This window comes from Lonchura striata, chromosome 2 (genome assembly GCF_050655825.1).
Source record: "Lonchura striata isolate lonStrDom1 chromosome 2, ASM5065582v1, whole genome shotgun sequence".
In the NCBI taxonomy this organism is placed as follows: domain Eukaryota; kingdom Metazoa; phylum Chordata; class Aves; order Passeriformes; family Estrildidae; genus Lonchura; species Lonchura striata.
Genome location: NC_140704.1, coordinates 135,684,135 through 135,704,903, shown reverse-complemented (window position 1 = coordinate 135,704,903; position 20,769 = coordinate 135,684,135). Strand labels below are relative to the sequence as shown.

At 37.2% G+C, this 20,769-nt stretch overlaps 1 protein-coding gene across 8 annotated transcripts in view; it reads right to left on the bottom strand.

Moving 5' to 3' along the window:
* VPS13B (vacuolar protein sorting 13 homolog B) overlaps positions 1 to 20,769 on the bottom strand; it is a 434,872-nt gene that overhangs the window by 26,591 nt on the left and 387,512 nt on the right. For 7 of the 8 annotated variants that reach the window (XM_021529420.3, XM_085573894.1, XM_021529419.3 and 4 more), the window contains 12 exons: positions 20,335 to 20,496; positions 10,523 to 10,678; positions 8,938 to 9,201; positions 8,704 to 8,787; positions 8,358 to 8,533; positions 7,720 to 7,890; positions 6,855 to 7,056; positions 5,683 to 5,871; positions 5,098 to 5,244; positions 3,633 to 3,898; positions 1,976 to 2,103; positions 1,183 to 1,382 (listed from right to left, as the gene is read on the bottom strand). In XM_021529420.3, coding sequence (XP_021385095.3) covers positions 1,183 to 1,382; positions 1,976 to 2,103; positions 3,633 to 3,898; positions 5,098 to 5,244; positions 5,683 to 5,871; positions 6,855 to 7,056; positions 7,720 to 7,890; positions 8,358 to 8,533; positions 8,704 to 8,787; positions 8,938 to 9,201; positions 10,523 to 10,678; positions 20,335 to 20,496 — 2,145 coding nt within the window. The remainder of the gene's footprint in view (positions 1 to 1,182; positions 1,383 to 1,975; positions 2,104 to 3,632; positions 3,899 to 5,097; positions 5,245 to 5,682; positions 5,872 to 6,854; positions 7,057 to 7,719; positions 7,891 to 8,357; positions 8,534 to 8,703; positions 8,788 to 8,937; positions 9,202 to 10,522; positions 10,679 to 20,334; positions 20,497 to 20,769) is intronic. The other variant, XM_085573896.1, reaches the window with a different exon arrangement.

The window sequence follows — 20,769 nt, the reverse complement described above, 5'->3', positions numbered from 1 at the left end:
ATCTCCACTCATCTTGAAGATTGGTCATTTTAAATTCCAATTTCAGGTGATTCTGATGATAAATACTTCAATATTTATTAAGGTATTAGCTTTAAGTAATTTTAAATTTACTTTCTAATTGAAAAGGAAGTGCTCATCTGTGACTACACAGAAGAAATACAAATTACCTAAGATCCTTTAAATCCCAGTTATTTCACAACCTGAACTGAATTGTATGTGACACTGTTAGTATATTCCCTATTCACTTATATTCATAGTTTCAAAGAGAAAGACAGACTTAAAAATCCTGGGAAAATTTTCAACATGTACATCCTAAAACTTCAATAACAGAAGGCTATACTTTTTTGGAGAGCTGTTCAAGTAGACAATGATCCCCAAATGTTGTCTTAGCATCTAATTCCTTCTAGGAGCCAGATACTTATAAAGAACCCTGGTCTGGCATAACATTAATGACTGAAATTCGAAACCTTGCATTGCTTGACTGGCTTGCTGAATGGAACTGAACTACTTGCTATATAACATAACACTCAATAATCAAGAGCATTTTGTGATTCGTGCCCAGGGAAAACATCTGAAACTAGTATTTCTTTCAAAGAGCCAAGCAGTTTATGTTGATTCCATGTAAACTAATGACTTCAAAGATGGAAAAAATTCCCATCAAAAAGAATTACTCTAGTCAAGGAGTCATTTACCTCAAAACCCGGAGAAAAATAACAGAAGGAAAGAAAAGGGAGGGGTTGTTTTAGAAAGACATGAGTAGCTTCTGTAAAGACACAGAGGGAGAATGACCATGATGATTCCTACAAGATATTAAGATAATTATCCTGCGATAATTAAGTCACCAAATTTTCCTGGATCCTGTGGCATTCTTTGCTCACAGTGCCCAGAAATTTTCAAGACTGATATTTCCAGACAACACCAAATTGATTAAAAAGTGAAAAAAACCAGAGTTATAAAGTCTCTATGTTAAATCTAGCTATTTTCACAAAGAGATAGTAGAGAAGATAATCTGTGTTCTAAAACTTCCACAGGAAGGGGCTTAGTTAGACAGGAGTGTTCCCAGGAGTCAAATAAAACCTCTTAAACCAACAGAAAGGATACACTTATTGCAGAGGAACAATGCACTGTGCAGGTCAGAGACCATTTATGGTGTGAATTAGGAAGTAATTTTTAATGAATTACTTGTGTTCCTTGGTTGTTGATGTCCACAACATCACTCCACTCATTTTCTGATTCATCAGATGACACCACTTTCAGGAGAATACTGGGCAATAAATCTCTTGTTTTGCAGTCTGGATAGCTGGCCATTTGATGGTAAAGTTCATGATGAACCGAACATTCAGCTGGAATCCTTCTACAGTAAACTTCAAATTTGGGTGTATCTGAAATTTTATAAAATATACAAGATCAGAGCCTTCTAAAACCTGTAAGAAATCAAAACTCATCTATGCTTGCACAAATTAGAAAGTTTCTGTCTGAAATATTCCTAATAAATAAAAACATTGCTTTTCTATTACTTAAATTATTATATGTTTGGGTTTTTTCCTTTTCTCTTTCTATTTCATAATGTCTTACAGAAATAATATTCTGCTGATCATTACATTAACTTACTGTAACAAGACTTTTGACAATATGTTTTGTTACATTTGCAAATCTGAGGAAATATATATGTTCCATGGGATTGAATTGATGTCAGCAAAACTCCACTGCCTATGGATTTCCTACAGCTGGGTCACCTTGCAACTGGAACTAGGAAGACCTAAAGGCCCAGAGACAAATATTTAAGTTCATACTCCTGACCTCACAATTAACTCCAATAGCTTCCAGAGTCTCTCACTTTGAGACAGACGTTCATGAGGGCATCAAGTTCTTGGTATAACCAAAACACCCACTGAACTCAATTTTGGACTGGAGATACAGTAAAATAAGTTATTCTACAACAGTGCACTGTTTCTAGTTATTGCATAGTACCTACCTTTGAAATTCTCTTTTACAAGCAATGGAATGGGGCACCTATTGTGGATAATTATACGAGGACTAGGATCTTCTGTAAGTGTTAGGTACACCACGCCAAGATGCTCTTGATAAGTCAGGGCTATAGCTCTAAAACAGAAGCAGATATATTGGATTATGCCTGTTTTGGATGAAATCTTTACATATTATTACCCTGAACAATTAAAAACATTCAAAACTAGCATATGTAAGATGCTTTATTATCAGGTTCCAAGTCCATAGATATTTATCTACATTTAGGTAAGTACACATCTCCACTTCAACAGAGGAACATGTGGAAATAGCCTAAAAAACATGAGAGAAAAAATTGCTTTGTGGAGAGAACTCTGGAGTTAAATTGAAATGTGTGTCTACAAGATGAGAGCCCTAGCCAGCAGAGATTTATATTAAATTAAAAATATGAGATTGTATGCCCACATTTCCAACATAAATCTTTAAAATTTTCCAGAAGAATTTGCATGGATACTTCTCTGGTACACATGAAAGGTATTTGAGACAATATGTAAATCTAACTGACTGCTCCCCTGGAATGATCCACAATGCTTTTGCTCTTTTAAATGATAATGTTATGGATTATCACTACATCAGTTTCCAAAATGAGATTAAATTAATTTAGTTCTACTCATTAGCTACATAAAATATCTTAATGCATAAACATGCATTTTTTTTTTCTCTTGAGCAAATTTATTGGCTATTGCTAAAACCCTTAACCTCAAGGTGATTAAAAAAAATTCAAAGTCTGAAAATCTGATTAGGAACATGGGATTCTCTATGCCTGTGGCAGAATGATAAGGAATCCTTCCCTTATTGATTCCATTAAATTTTTTTAAAATCTGAAGTCTGTATGACAATCTTTAGTATCCAAAATGACACCTCTTGGATGCTGCAGAGGAACTGTGTGAGGATTTGAAGAATATCAAGCATTTCAGGCAAGATAAAGATCACATATATACTGATGTAGCTTCTCTAGTTTCAGCAGATTGTTTCTTGTTTGTACCAGTATAAGCACAAATAGCTTCAGATATCAGGTTCAAGAAATGAAGCTGCTCATCTGACAAGTCACTGGACTGCTATTTTTAACTAGCTCGTTCCATAAGTTTGTAAATAGAATGCACAACTGCACAGTTCAAGCTTTAAAACTTTAAGATTTTTTTTTTTTGCTGTAATCTCAACATAGTTTCATCCCTTTTGTCTTTTCTTTATCCTCTTATTATGCTTACAAAAATATATGTCTACCTTCTATAAACAAGACCTACAGTTTTGTATTGCGTTATTACACACTGTCTTGGACTCTTAAATTGTTGTTCACAAATTAAAAAACACCTTAATTCCCCAATATAAGCTTTTCATGCTCTTATTTGCATGCACAGAAAAAAATAGCAGACCATACATTCTAAAAAGTGTACAACTTGTACATGGTCATATCACTAAACCGTTCACAATAAAGGCATCAAAACCATCAGAAGACAACACTTTTTAAATCAAGTTAAGACTTGCCCTTTCATATGGGGGGCATGTGTTACTTTGACTTTGGCATTACTCTCTTACGGTTTCTGGCTAGCAGAGGCTTGACAGCAACAAGCCAAGCTGGCTGTTGGGGAGTGCCCAGTGCCCGGTACCTGGTGCAGAATCCACTGTGGGCGCGCGCGCCCGTGGGCACCGCCACGCTCTGCCTGGCCAGCTCCGCGCTGACGACGGCCGGGAGGCTCCAGAGCTCGCGGCTCCCGGCGCTGCCGAAGCCCAGCACCAGGCGCCGGGCCCCGAGGGACGGCCCCGCCGCCGGGGCACCCAGCAGGTCCCAGCAGGGCACGGCGCTCGGCGCCTCGCGGCAGCCTGGCACGCCGGGGCCGACGCTGAACACCGCGCTGTCGGGGCTGTGGAAGGCCTGGGAATGGAAAAGGTGATGGTAGCACGGCATGCTGGCTCCTAAAAGGAGCTTTATCCGTGTTGATTTTGCACAGAACACTCTCAAGAAGCCAACGACCACAGCTAACTAAAGGTTACACTAAGTGTGTTGCATTAAAGGCTATTTGCCCAAATCCTGCCTTCGGGTATAGGCTTGTAGCACAGCTGTCTGGGGGTCCTGAGCAACCAGCTCCTGCCCATGCTGAGGGGCTTGGAACTAGATGATCTTTAAGGTCCCTTTTAACTCAAGCCTTTCTGTGATTCTCTGTGATTTACAGTCAGCTCTCAATAGCACAACATAACTCAACCAAAATTAAGTTACATTCCTGTAACACAACTGTGTGAACAAAATCCATTTAGGGTTACAAAAATAAGAATGGATTTTAGCCTCAACGTTCTCCCAGTTCCCTATATTTAGACTGCCACAAAATGTGTGATGCACAACGATAGATACTGATGCGAAGAAAACTAAACCAGAAGGAAAACAATACAGAAACAGGAACTTCAAAAATTTGTTCATCTGCCAGCTCTTCTGTTAAGTTGGATCCTAAGAATTCTTTCCACATATTTTACGATAAATGTAATCTTCAATAAATATGTATGAATGGTTGATTAAAATATATTGACCATGCATATATTTTGGTTCTTGCAAGCTAGTTCTTAAATATTCTGTGATATTATTAGAAAACTGATATTCACAATTTGATGCAGTCTATGAAATACATAAACTTTGGGCACATCTCTAGTACTGCAGCTTTGCTCAGATAACTGGAATCTTCCCAAAAGGATAACAAAAAGTTTTCAGTCTGCCAGGCCAATATACCTTTTTTACATGCAAACTCAGTAAAAATTCTGAGAACATTTTCAACAGCTACTACGGATTACACTGCCTATTTTACAGAAATGGCCATTAGTGCCTGAACAGATGGAGAGCAGGCAGAACTAATTCTGCAATGTGTAAGAATTTGCTGCTTGCACAGATTTCTGAACACAGTTAATTACTGGAGTTGAATTTACCCAGGATTCAGTAGTCTACATGATATAAATTACTTTATGATTATTATGTCAAAAGATTTCTGTTCCAAGCCCTGCTATATGCAGCTCATCTAAATACAGCTACATATAAAAACAACCACTTTCAACAGATGACAAACAAAATCCGTATCTACAGTGCTTTACCTCTTCTCCTGAGTGGGATTTGGAAACAAAAAACTGTGGCTTATAATAGATTTGATATGATGTATCATTGATTATTGTTGTCTTATCTTCTATCTGTAGAATTTGTATACCTTGTCGAACCATGGAAGAAATGCAGAATTCACACAACTGTAAGATAATGAAATTGTGATGAAATGAAAATTGTGATGAAGTCACACAAAACCACAAAAGGTAGTGAAATGCAGCAATAGAAGTGCTGCTCAATTTCTAATCAAACAAACCCTCTCTATATCCATGCACTTCGTAACTGGAGCCACATCATGTACTTTTGAAGTTGCATCTGTAAATGTTATCCAAACAAGATTGAAAATTCATTAATTCTTTTTCCAGGAGATATTGTATTATCTTTATGGGTTGCACAGTATGTTTTTGGCAATCTAATTCTTTAAATTATATTTCATACATTATTTATACTCTCTTTATGTTGGACATATATTAACATAATTAGGGAGAAGCTTTCACGCTGCATACATTTGATTGTTTTATCTGCTATTTGACTTTGTTTTTACATGATAAAGTTACAAATCATTAAAATTTTCTTCTAACCTTTTGATGACCTGGAAAAGCACCAAGTTTAATTTCAGCTTCAACAAAACCTTCTTCATCCAACGTTACTACTTCCCCATTATCGGTATCCTTCCATTTTGGGGAGGTCACATTATGAACCAGTTTAACTGCCACTGATTTGTGCACAGTATTAGTGTTTGCCCAGTATATTCCAAGCTGAAAAGCTTCCTGCAAGTGAAAAAATGACTGATCATCAGTTGTTCACTATTTGATACATTTCTACTACAGTTCTAAATGCCGTTTCCAGTAGGCAGTGAATATAATTTCCTGCCTTTCTCCCTCTGATGCTTTCAATGTGGTACAAGGATAGATGAAACCACAAGGTGGATAAGGAACTGATCCTTACAGGGGATCAAGGTCATAGTCTACACTGAAAGGTGTTACAAGGCAGACCTTTTGTTTATTAACAGACATACATGGGGGGAAAAGATGACAGAATAAGCAAGCAGTATCAGATTGCTGAACTGGAATGAACAAGCTGCTGTGCTTCTTGCACAGCACCTTAATTATTTAGAAACTAAAGAATAGCAAAGTTATAATAAAAAAGAATGTGCATGGCCAAGGTATGTGGGAAGACCTGTTACACTGAATTAAGGAAGGCAGGCATTCTAAAGAAAATTTTCCTCTATTGTAATTCATTCTGTGTCATTATCAAATTTCTTGGTAACATTAAAAGCTATGAAATAATATTACATAAAGTGCTCTCAAATCAAATATTCTTTTCAGGCTGTCAATTTTGCTACTGTGGTCAACAATTTCTCAAGTGACATGTTGACACAAAGTCTTTACTTGGCCTTTATAGCAACTTTTGTAGGCTGCTACCTTACACCCATGTTGCATATTCTTTGACTAAACTGAAAGGAAGGGGAAAAGGCTGCTGATGGAATGAAGGCCTTCTTCCTAGTGTCTTGCAGACAATTTTTAACTATGCATCTTTAGGATGTTGTTTTCAAAACCAAGTATGCTGTGCTACCCACTCGGTGACTCAGTCAGTGTGGTGAATTTCCATTGTTACTGGTAGTCCTCATCATATGACTGACAGACAAACAGACACGGTAACTGGAAAGTGGGATTCGTCTGCAGTAATAACCATTCTTCAGAATCCGTGCGTTTAGCAGAACTGTGCCTGCTAATGTGAATGGCAAAGTTACCTTGAAGTTGGGAGGTATAATTACTTTCCCACTAGGTACTTGAAGAAGAATCTTCTCTCCCTCAAACAGCCAGAGGTCCCACTTGGACTGATTGATAAGCAGAGCCCATGGCAGGAGTTCAATCAGCAGAGTTCTCACACACGGTTTCCACATTGACAGCTTTACCCGCATTGGACTATCCCACTGGGAGAGCTGTTCATTGCTGTCAAAAACAAATAAGCAAAAACTTGAAGGAATAATGAATTCAAGATTACAAATGCTAAGGTGTCATTTTCAGAAATTTGCAAGCCTTTTCTAGTTGTGAGACAGAAAAGCTTCTCTTCTTACTTTATCATTCTGGAACACACTAAGGTGCTGTCAGAAAGAGCTAGACAGGTGTAGGCTATAAAGGCATATTTTTAACTCCACAACTGCAACTTAAATTTAGTCAATTAATAAATACCTTAACAAAGTTACCACTGTCCTTCAGAGCTAAACCTGTGACTTTTGTAGTCATCAAATCACATTTCCTTTTTGTTTCCCCAGCAACTACTTCTACATGAACTCCCTGTTTCTCTACTGAAACAAATATCAGCTGAATAAACAACAGCCTCTAGAGCTGCAGTAAAGAAAGTGCATTCACAAAAAATTGTTCCATTTAAAAAAAATCCATACTGATGCAATCTTCTCAGTGTAAACAAGGGCAGCCCTGAGGCTGACCTAATTTTTTTCCCCACCTGCCATAGCTTCTGCAGTTTACATGCAGGAATTATGTAACTGCTAAAAATACATTCAATGTTCATCACATATAGCCTTGGAGAATGTGGTTTCAGTTTATTTGGAAATGAAATACAACAGTCATGAAGAAGGTTTAGCAAGGAATTACCTGTCTGAATCCTTCCTATTATAAGGCCATGCAGGCTGGGGAGGACTAGCAATGCCATAGAACTCGGAGAGCACTTGGCTGACGTTGCCACCCGGATGGGATTTAGTCATTATCTGTTTAATCAGAGTGGTTGAAATAGGGACTGCACACTCTGATGGATCATCTTCTTCTCTGTCATTGAAAACAGACTCAGTCACTTACACAACAAAAGCAAGTATTACCATTAACATTTTCTCTAATGAGGCTTCCCAAGTGGACAGTTCTTCCCAGCAATGTCTCATGGTAATCATGGATGAATAAGTTCCTGAGGATTTACTGACATGTATGGATTTGTTATGACACTGTAATGACCATAAAAACTCTTCAGTATTCTCAAAAAAACATTTCAAGATAATTCAGGAATTTATTTTTTAAAACACAAGAATATGGACTGCTTAATTAAACAAATGCCAGTGTGCATAGGATAGTTATACCAAATTTAATATTTGCTCCAATAATTTCAGCTACATATGCTTGTTCTTTCATATCCCATCTGGGCACGGCATACTTTCAGAAAAAAATGCAGAAGAAGTTGAAGTATAAATTTTTCTTTCTTTTCCATACAAATGAACCATTTTCAAGGAAAATGAGTATTTTACCTGGCTTGAAAAGTCAGGTGGTGTGTAAGATCAGGTTCTATATTTTGCAGTGCTTTCTCTTGTCCTTTCCCTGGAATCATTTGTGTTTCATTCAGTCCCAGGCTTCTTTTTTCTACATGTAAGATAATAGGGTCTGGAAGATGGCTCCTTACAATGAAAAGAGGGCTGAAAACAATCTACAAAAAGGAAAAAAAAATACAGCTATTTAAAGCCAGCTTTATTTCAGTATTACAACTGTTGAAACAAACTATTGAGAAATCTTTACAGTGGGTCATTCTGACCTTAATTTATTATATGACATATAAGGCATGAACATTTAGATTTGAGAGACATTAAATGTACTTACTAATCGCTGTTGCACATGTGAATTGGGCTCTAAAGTCAAAACTGTGCACCACACATATGTAATTGAACTCTTTGAAGATGGTACCTGTTTGTAGAAAGATCAGCATTACACTAACATTATTCAGAATGATAAAATACACTATTTCATTATATCAAACAGAAATCTAAATGCAAAGTACTCAGTTCTCTCAGACATTTTTAATGCTCTATTCCATATACCCATTTCTTGTCATACCTGAATGACAGTGCTGTGTTCTGTGTGTTTAGAACTTAGACATACATCTTGGGACCAGTCTTCATCTTCTGTAGATTTCACACTCAACTCAGTGAGCTCATTGTTTTCTAGGATATATGAAGGCAATTTCTGCTTGGCTGCAAGGCAGTTGATGTGTTCTTTAACAACAGCCTGTCCATCTTGACTAATGTAATGCTGAACTACTTTCAGTTCAATGCTTTCAGAAAGGTAACTACAGACTGTCTGTCTTCCACAGATTAGGATCTAAAACACACAAAAAATACAGCTCTTATGTAAACAGTTGGGAAAAAAGTCAAAATTGAATTAGAGAGTGAAAATCTGTAGAAGAATAATCTCCCTACTTTAGTTTTCCCTGAGCAGTGTTGAAGGCAGTGATTGGTAAAACATTATTTTTATTGGCCAAATGTATGTCCAATTTAATAGAAATCTAGGCATTAAAATGCTTGAAATATTGCTAAGGCAGTATCCACATTTGAAAGACACACTACTTTCCTTCCCACTGAACTCAGCAGAACTACCCATGGCTGACAGATCTGGTTTGGATTTTAAGAGTTCTGTGATGGTCTCTGAATGTTGAGACATTTCTGAGCAGTCACAGGGATGTACTTCAGAAAGGTTTCTGCGGATACTTCACATTCCCATCACAAGCCAATGATGCAGAGCTTTCACAGTATGCCTGCCATTTTAGAGCTTATAATTTCATTAAATGACTGTAACGTGTTTCTGTATTTAATTGCACACACCTAGAAAATGACCAGATTAGACTTGGCGTTGTTGCTGTCCACCATGCATGAATTGTGTACTGTAGAGATGTATCTGACTTTTTCCAAGCTATACTAGGGAACACCATTCCACATGTATCCCCCCTGCACAACCATCATAATTTCTTTTTTCATGAATGGGGGCCTACACCACAGCTACAGCCCACCACGTGAAATCTCAGCAGGGCCTTCAGTGACACCAGGCACTGCTCCTGTCTGGCCAGCTGTGCTGTTGTGGTGCAGTACAGCTCTGCCACATCCATGAGCTGATCATCTTCTGTCCACCACATGCTCTGGCTTCTTCCAAAGCAGGCAGAATGGCTGCAGTGTTATTACACATCTCTTTACAAAGATAGTAAAGGGAAAGTTATTGCACAGCAGCTGATTTTCAAATGTTAATTTGGTAATTCTTTTATTTAAAAAAATATGTATGCCTGAATTACTATCCAGAATATATTATGAGCAGGTTCTTAAAAAATTTAAAGAGAAAAATCTGTTTATCAAGAGCTTAAAACACTGTAAGAGATTATGTAACTTAGCACTGTCAGAACTTAAGAACCACGCAAAGGTATGTTTATGGGAGCATATCAAATACATGTTTGTAACTGAGCTTTTAAATGCTAAGATCAACACCTAAGTGAAGAAAAAGGTTGTAAAAATTCCCCAAATTAACCCCAAAAGACTTTTATACTTGTTTTTTTCAGATCCCAGTAGGAGAGAATAAATAACAAAGTGACTAATTCACGAATAGGCAACAGTTTAAATTACACATGTTATTTTTCCTAACTGGATCAAATCCTTACTTGCTTCTGCACTCCACTGAGCTGCTGAACCTTGATAATAAGTGATGCTGTCCGGCCCTTGTACTGAATGGTGCGAATAAAGGTCCCTGTATTGTCCACACTGAATGGCTCAGACCACCGCCAGTTTCCCCAGCCTTCAATACAGATGTGTAACAGCTGGAAAGAAAGAAAGAAAGAAATTACTACTTCAATACATAACCAGAAAAAAAAAGTGCCTTGCAGTAGGACATAAATTCCCATGACAGAGAAGTATTCTTGGTTTGAAATCTCAGCAATGCTAAGCACACCAGTTGTCTGAATGATCCATTTAGTCTGTAATTCTGTGATTTCAGACACAATCAGAAGCAACCATAATACCATAAAATGGCTCTGAACCAAGCATTTTTATAAATTACCTTATTTAACAGTATGTTTAACATTTAGGCACACAACTGTTCACAAAAAAAAAAAGGGCAAGTAGACTAGAGAGCATAAAACAGGAAATAAGAGATTTTCTTCAGTGCCTTTGAAATTGTTCTAAAAGCCCATTCTATTACCAGCAAGGTGATACAGAACACAGATCCATGACAAATTTTTTGCCTTCAGAATAAGACAGAAAATTACAAATACCCTTCCCTTTGAAAATAAAGAAGGACTTGTATAGCTTGCATATATGTGTCTGTTAAATGCAGAATGTGGTATATTGCTGAGAGATGGGAAACATTTCATTTCTTACACAAATGTGGTGGTAAGCTCAAGCTTGACTGCATGAGAAGAGATTTAACTGCGTAATTATACTCCCTATGTGATTTATTCCGGAAAAGGAGTGGCTTTTTTCCAGTTTAACTTAAATCACTTCCAGAGCAATAAAGTCTTTCATCATTTGAAGAGCCTTTCATCCATTTACCCACCATACGCACTTACCTCTGTCCCATGGAGATTCTTTAAGCCAGAGTAGTGAAAATTGGTACTGTTCCATGTAGGTCAATGAAGTTACATAAATTTACACCAGCTGAAGATCTGGCTATTTAGCTCTGTATGGATCTTTTGTGGCTGTGCAAACTTAAGGATGCGAGTTAAATATAAGGGATCAAAGCAATAAGCATTCTGGGTAAAATTTATTCTTTGCAGAGGGCCAGCATAGAGCCTAAGCATCACTTAAGCTCTGTAAAACAGTCATATGAAGGCCTTGTGGGAGTTCTCTCTTGAGGGTTGAATTTCACTCTGATTTTGGACATCTGTCATTAATTAATTTAAGTAATTGAGAACAGGATCAGGCCCAAAGATTGATTATTTGCACTAGCAAAAACTGAAACTTGTAAATACTGTGTCCTTCCATGATTTGTTTCCAGAAAGAGATAGCATTCACCATGGGTCTGGTCAGTTGGACTTAGTGAAGGCCTGGATGTTGGGGTTTCCTTCATTGTTTTAAGAAACAACCACAGCAATAACTTTCAAAGATATTACAACTCAGTAGCCTGCTTGCAATTTGTGGTATTCTCAGCACAAGTTACACACAGAACAATAACATCCATTCAGTGGGTGGCTTTTGAATTTGCAAGAGTGATGACTGCTGCGTTCAGATTCAAATGAATTTTATGCTGGAAGCACAAAGGCTGATACGTGCCAGTGTGTGCAAGGACAGGCATCTGGATGTGCACACGTGTGGGCATAGCTTTATATTCAAGGGTATGTTGAGGGAGGCTGTACACTGGGATAGCCAAACTCATAAATAAACATGTCACTTTGATTGTGAAGCATTAGTTAAAGAAAAGGAAAAAGAAAACAACAAAAAAAAATCCAATTGCAGTGGCTGGAATCTGTTCAGTTTCTCACAGAGGCAGCTGGGAATAAATCTCATCACATATGAAAATTAGGAAAACACGAAAACTGTTTACTTTGGAGAGAATGGTAGCTGGAAATGACAGCCAAATAATGAGAAAAGGTACTTAAGTGGTCAGTCTCAGCTAGCAAGCCCACAAAATACTGTGTGCTCCAGAAATAGACGTCATGTAAATGCCATAATTGACAATTGGTAATTACATGTAGCTACAACACTGGGATGTCTCCCACCCTGTATAAACAGTTTTGCTCACGAGTTGAATATTCCCAAGGAAAATGCTGTCAGCTTTCCCTGAGCAGTCATAAGCTCCCAAATGCTGTCTTACTAATTTTGTGTGTAGCAATGAGTCTGCATTTAACTTCTAGATTTAGAAAGAAAAATAAAGAAGAGCTATTATAATCTATTGGCATTTTCTTATTTTACAAACATTCAGTTTGCATACTGGTAAACACGAAGGATATGGCCTTCATAATTTACTTTAAAGATATCTAATATATTTCTATTAATGACCTAACAGTATAAGAATTGGGTGCTGTGTAAGTTTACTTTTGAGCCAAGAAACTGCATTTCATGAAAACGAAGAAAAGATCTCTGAATGATTATTTACATGTGAGATTTCTGGAAAAGATTGCTAGAAATAATCAGCAAATGACACTGAGTGACGCAGAAATATACGGCAGGAAATAAAAGTGGCAGTGATTTTAGAGAACTAAGTAATCAGACATTAGCATCATTTTATCAGAAAACAGATTTATAGATCCACAGAATTTTCTAAATTGGAAGGGACTCACAAGGATCATGAAGTCCAGCTCTTTAAGTGAATGGCCCATACAGGGATTGAACCCAGAATCTTGGTGTTATTTGTGCCTCGCTGTGACCAAATGGGTTGCAAAGTGACCTGATACTAAAGATTTGCAATAATTGTCATTAACTCTTTCACTGATAAAGCTTTATTCTAATTCTAAGAATTTATTAGACACTGTTCAAAAAAGTTCAACAAATATAGCTAGGTATGGGACATATATTAGGAGAAAAGATAATTCATTGCATTAAGGTACAAAAAATGGACTTCAAAAAGCATTCTAAGAAATATAATCCATTGATAAGCAAAAATTTGTCGCTTAGAGAGAATTTAAACAGACTATCTATTGTATATGTGAAGATAGGCACTTATTCATGTAAATATTTGATTTCTGCATTTTCTGTTGGGGAAATATACCAGCAGATAACCCAGAGAGTTTTGCTTTGACTAGACTTGGCTGGGGCTCTTAGCCATTATGTATTTCTGTTTTGAGAGGAACAGAAATTACTTCAAGGGAGGCAGATTAACATGAAGCTGCTTTTGCTGGAGCAAATGACTAGAAAAGCTTTATCTTTAAAATAAAGAATATCTTTATCATGCCTCTTCAAAGAATGTTTCTATATGCTCCTCAAAATTTACTTAGGTTTTCAGCTAGATGTGTGAGTGAAGGATATGATCTGAGTAAATAAAGCTGCGTGTCACATGACAAAGCATGATGATTTTAATCATCCATAAAATGGATGATTAAAAGTGAGACTAAGAATTTAGCCTGTCCAGAAAAGGCATCAATTTCCAGCTGTATAAGTAATTTAAAGTTTGAGCCCTCAAAATGCTTAGTGATGCACATTTGATTTCTACTTTGCTTGTAGATTCAGCAGATTTAACTTGGTTTCACCAAGATTCTTTAGATTGTATTTGTCTTCCAAGTGAAACTAGAAAATGTTTTTTTGGGGGGAACAGGGGTAATTGCTATGAACTCCAAGAGTTTAGGAAGAATCAAGTGAGGACCTGGTAAATGGTGTGGGAGCAGTTGTTACTTTAAAAGATAGAAGACAGTAAAATAAAAGCTGTGATAATGAAGTAGCATGGAGGAAATGTAGCTCTGGAGATGAGCTCTAGGACTTGAACCTAAAGACATTTTTAATTCAAAAATTAAAGGAGAAGCTTGATTTGTATTTTTTACTGTGTTTTCACAATACAAGGTGGCTCTTGACTAGGATTAGAATTCACAACAATAAAACCAAGTAGTATTTGGAAAAACAGTGTATGAAATATTTATTCTGCACATTATCTGCTGCAGTGGCCACCAAAACAGCTTGAACTTCACTTTGGCTTCATTTTCTCAAGTGACCCGGGAGATCTGGCCAGTTTTATGCTATTGGCCCTTGTAGGACAGAAAGCCAGTACAGAGCATGGAAAAAGGTGTTTTCCATCGCCCCCATGCTGGCTAGTAGAAAAAAGGTCACACTGGGCAAATAAACTCTGATCCTGGGGGCCCCTGGAGATGTTGTGAATCTCAAATGTCACCTGCAAAGCAGACCTGAACCTCACAGGTACAAACTCATCCTACACACTGTAGATGAGTCTTTTGGTTAGGAACAGCAACCAAATTATAAATGTTCATGGATAATATTAATCCTTATCTGCCCAGATATTACCTAGAAATTCAATTACACGTAATATAGTATAAGCATTGATTTGGAATGCAGGAACCCCCCAAAAAAGCAACAGTACTCTTCTCACTTTGTGAACAGTATAAAATATCATACAGCTTTTTTTGCCTGATGTTGCTCCTAATGATGTGGGGAGGATTATGGGAAGTACAAGAGATTGTTCAGAGAACCTGCAACACTCCTAAACAGTAAAATGGGAAAATATCCCAATAACAACTGATATATGAGTTACAGTTTCTAAATTTCAACCCAGAGTATTGCATATAATTTTACACATTATATAATCCAATATCTGAAAGAACTGAAACTTGGAAGTAAATAACAATGAATTGTGATCCTGCTTCAACATGAACCAAAATTTGGCTTCAGTCTTCTTTTTTGATAGAATGAGGAGGAGTAGGTTCTTAGCAAATTTGCTTTTTGTAAAACTACAGTAGCCCTTAAAAAGTATGCTTATAAAATTTAGAATTTGTGTTCATAGACACACTATTTAAAATAAGAAAAATTTTATATGCATTCTAGTGCAGGTACTAATAATGTACTAGCCAGTACTAATATCTTCTCAAGACTTTTTAAAAGTATGATCAGAAAAGTGATAGGTATATTTTCCCTCAAATTCTATATAAGTAGCAATAAAATGACACCGTTTCAGGCATATTGACTTACTTTGATAAGAAATAAATATAGTTTATTAATACCCACATTCTCATTGAAGTCATTGCCCAATTCAACATAGCAACTGATTTTTTCATCCATTATATCTGCTGCTTCAAATTAAAGATGATGAAAAGTGAAAATGTCTAACTGTTACTGTAACCTTGGAAGGAGACTACAGAAGGGTTAGAAAACTGCTACTTTCTAAAAATTTCTACTATGCAAAATTATGTTTTGCATAGAAAGCACACAAATGAACTTAAATCCATCACTCTGTGCGGACTCTGCTGAAGTTTGAGAGTGGGGAAAACAACCAGTAACAACTAGCACATTATAGACAATTTCTGCTGTCTGCTCATAAGCAATCTCTGCAGAATACATTCAGGGGACTCTCACATGGATATCTGGTTTTTACATTTGCTGTGGTCCCTAGTGGGACCCTCCAATTGCCTACTGTCTTGCAAGACAGAATTCCTTAACTCTGAGTAAATTACTGGGAAGATCTGATCTCTTCTAACTTCAGAGTTTCACCCTTTGTATCATATGCTCCAGTTCATCTAAAAACACAGCTGTCTTGGAGACAAACATGACTTTTGATGTAACTGGGGCCCATCCCACAAAACAATGTGAAGATCAAGATAAGGAGTGCAGGCTTGGTCCAATAATAATGTAGGAGCCAGTGTTGTCTGTAGAGCACAGAATGATGTATCTTCTCTTCCCTTTTAATGATATCTAACAGACCTCTAACTTTCATTAAAATCTGCAGAAGGAACTCACAGAATCTGGCAGCTTAAAGCCTCAAATACCATCAGTTTTGGACCAACCCCAACTCTGAAAGGGACTATACAGTTGGGGGTGTCTTATCCCTAAGGGGGGCCAAAACCTTGTGAAATCTGAGGAAAATGTTGGGGGGGACAGAGTGGCCTAGATGAGTGAGCATCGGACCTCAAACTTATTACTGAAATATTAGCCAAACTAGTGAGACTTGCAGGAATCACAGTTAAAGTTAAAAGGGAAAGGTTAGGTTCCCTGAAATGTAAAGGATCCAGGCATGGAAAAAATGAAGGAAGCAAGGAGCTTTAAGTTAAGCCGAACAGTTGGAGGGACACCATCAAGAGCTGATAAATCCAAATCCTTGGTGTGTTATAGCTGTTTTCATAACACAAAACAGTTGAAATTTTTCAAATTCTAGCCTACAGTTTCATAAATAATAAAATTAATTCTAAATGCAAATAAAGCATTATAAAACTATCTGCTAAAATATATATTTTAGGTGTATATATAATTGTGTTAAATTATTTAAATGGGCAATTACCGCATCTCTATTCTTAATTAGCAAAAGAAAAATGGAAAATTTTATTGATGTGAATGTGGAAGAAATACAATCCTTTTAAAACTATTTATTTTCATTTAACTGAACTGCCTTGCCATACTAAAAAAACATTTTGCAGAGGTTAAATAAAGTATTTCATGGCAACCGCTGCTTCTTAGTGCCTGTGTAACAAGAAACATGAGCCAGCCAAAGTTGTGCAAGTTGGTTTTCTTTCCCAGTAAGAGAATGTGGTATCTAAGACCTTGTCCTAACTCATTTTATCCCCAAGAGTAAGTCAAGTAAGTCAAGTATGAACTAATGCCTGGAGGGAAGTCCCTGACTCCAGAAGTATGGATTATTTCACATTTATCTTACAATCTGCTCTCAGAGTTCTTAAAATTCACTAACTTGGCAAGTCAGGAATTATCATGAGAAATGAAATAATTTCATAACTATGAAGTCATCTAGCATTCCATGAATATGACACTCAGAGGGTTTGTCCTTGCTTGGGCATTATTCTGACCTTTGGATAACAAGCTGCTAGATAGTTTTGCATGGAAACAATTAGAAAAGTGCCATAGTATAACCTGATGTCTTGATTGAGTTGCTGTTTTCATTTCAAGGATTTGTATTAATCATTAAAAAAATGTACATGACAACATTTGTAATAATATTTAAACAAACTTTTTTGTATGATTTAAAATGACAAGGGATTGTATTAGTTAGATGAACTGCCATTCTGAATGCTGTATTTACAATGCACTCATATTGGCAGTAAACAAGTGAATAGGCTTATAGGGGAATGCCAAAGTTCTCTCTTTACAAGACCTTCGCAAAGAAAATTTGTTTCTATCTCAACTGTGTGTAGAAAGCCTGTGCTCCCATATAGTTTCAGTGAAATTACCTCAGTGCTGTTTTTTTAATGTCTACATTTCCCAGCAAGACATGGCTGTTTAAAAATGTTAAGAGAGCAGAAATTGTGTTGAAATTTTTCCAAAGGCTGGGACAAGGGAAGTAGAACCTCCCTACTAGAAGAGCCGGCTGGCCAGCAGTGTGGCTGAGTCAGGAGTCAGCTGTTAGCTTTGCCATCTCCTGGGACATGGGAATCCATCATGACACTCCTGACTTTTTATCAGCCCAATTCTTCAGTGAATCTAAATCTGATCAGAGCAAAACAGAATGGGGAAACCCTTTGACATCACCGACTGTCAGCTGAAGAATGAATATCTGAAAAATGAATCTGAAGCTCCTACTGTCAGCTCACCCACTCCCTTATGTGTTATTTGGTTTTCTAATGGACTTTTCCACCTTTCATCCTGAAATTTTGTTTTTCATTTAAAAAGTAACTTACATGGCAGCCACGAAAATGGAATGTTTTGCACTGCTCAAGTCTGTGACTGAAAGCACAGTTTAAGTTTTACAGGTGTTAGATGTCTATATGCCATGTATTCTGATGGTGGTTTTTAGCAGTCCAGTTGCAACTAAGAGAAAGTATCAGTAATGAGCTGTCATTTCAATTCTTCAGCTTTTCACTTGCTTGGGATAACCTTAATTTTTAAAACTCTTTTCAGTTTGAACTATAAATGAATATACACCATACTCAGAACTACACCTTTGGTAGATATATTTAAAATGAGGATTCTCACAACTGAATAACTTTATGCAAGTAACCAGAAAATTAATGTAAGAATTTTTTAAGAGGAAAGCCTTACTTAGTTCTGGGTTTATTTACATTACTTTAAATATTTCCTTTTTCTTCTTCCATGTATTTATTAAAAGGTTTAAACGTAGTTTTGGGTGGTTGCTACAAATGCAAGTGATAATTGGTTATGAGTTGTAGGTTACACTTAGTTAGCTTTCTTTCTCCCTCACACAACTAAGGGGAATTACAATTGTAATCCTATCTCACCTGAAGAGTGGGGATCTTGTCCCACAATCGGACACGTGCCCAGCTGCACAGAGCACAGACACCACTTGGTTTGCTCACCTGTAAGATGGGGCATCACAGGCGTTTCGCACGTTTGAGAAAATGTGTCTTTTTTAAAACATGGAAAGGGACATAGAGTACTCCAGAGTCTCAAAGTCTCCAAAGGCCTCTCTCTGTCACTATTACACCAGCACACACTTTTTATAACAGCTCCTCTGTTGCTCAGCTAAGATGCTCCTTTATGAGCCTGCCTTCCTCTTAACTTATGCCCTGACTTCAGTGTCAACTACAATTGTTTACTCTGGCAGATTTTGCTCTGCACAGATTACCACATTCATGTAAAATTCAGTAGTTTTGCACATCCATCAACTGACATGGGAATGAAAACCACAGTAAATTTGCCATCTCTGCCTCCCAGTGTAACTTGAAACTTGTCAGCAGTGAAAGTGGACACAACTCCTGTTTAGAATTACAATTCAAAATTTGCTGTCTTTCTCACATGCTAAGACTGGTATTTTCTAGGGCTCTAGAGGAGTTAGGAACTCCCATTCATTACATTCCTCCTAGGATCTGTTAAAATTTTAGTAATTTTTCAGGGCAGGACTACTGCTCACCAAATGGGGTGGCACAGCTCTGTAGTTTCCTACTCAGCAGGAGCTGGGTATTTACTAAGAAAAGAGAAGAAATGGGTTTGTTGTTTCATAAACACTTTTTAAATGAGATTTAAGTTCTTGTCCTGCCTTGAACAAAGTGAGAAGTATATTTATTACCACCTCCCAAGTGTTGGCCTCCTCCCCCAACTAACAAGTAACATGACAAGAGGAAATGGGCCTAAAGTTGTGCCAGGAAGGTTTAGATTGGCTATTAGGAAAAGATGCTTCATGGTAAGGATTGTCAAGCATTGGAACAGGCTGCCCAGGGAATGGCTGAGTCACCATCCCTGAAAGTCTTTAAAAGATATGGCACTTAGGGACATGGTTTAGTGGTAGACTTGGCAGTGTTGGGTTGGACTCAATGATTTTAAAGGTCTTTCCAACTTAAATGATTCTATAGTTTCATTGAAATAATTCCTGTTGATAGTTGTTTTATTTCAGTTTCAGTGTTTATCCTTAAAACAAAATATCCAATAACGTAGAAACTGTATTATTTAAACTATGTAAGAGGGGTGTTTCTGACAATTTCAAATCTTTTCTAAGGCAAGTACTAAGTTGAGAGCTTTGTCCGGTCTGACCCTGTTCTGCAAACAATTTCAGTGAACAGATGCTTTTGGTAAAAACAACTGGTTAAAAAAATTCCCCAAATCTCTAATGTACATCTCAGGAAACACGGATCGCTTAGTTATAGAAACCTGGCAAGTTGTCTTTCCTTTTTTCAGAAGCTTCACACAACTGCTTTGTTTTACAAAAAGCGCACATCCAGTTCTACCCTTGAGTAACTTTTAAAGACTTCTGGCTTTCCTCATTTTGTTTACCTTTTCTCTGTGTTGCAGCCCTAGTGTGTGACTCCTGAAGGAACTGGAGCTTTAGAGATGGTTGAGACCACAGAGAAAACCAAAGAAGCAGTGCATAAAGCCACCATCAGCTTTAGCAAATGCTGCCCTGGAAGGGCTGTTCCTGACATACCTGTGGGGACTTGTGCGAGCGCCAGCTGTACTGGTGACTGTGGAGAGTAGCCAGCAAAATATTCTCATCAGTATCCACCTGGCCAAACCTCAGCGTCTCTTGAGTGTCATTACAGATCACGAAATGGCTGAAGACAAACTCCTCTGCCTCAGGGCATCGGTTCTGAAAGGAAAGGGATATGAAAGCCAGGAAGAATCCATGTCAGTGTCAGGACATTTGGCAGCTGCCTGCCCAGTGGCGACTGTTACGACACAGAAATGCAAAATCTCTTCCCTCAGCTTTGGCCTCATAGTAATCTCTGCAAAATCTACTTTCTGGGTTGACAAAATATATCCTATGACTTTAAATATTTTACTTTATGTTTTTGTAATGCAAATCTTAAAGATTTAAAACTACAATAAAACTGAATTTTCTAATTTGGGTAAACAACTTCAA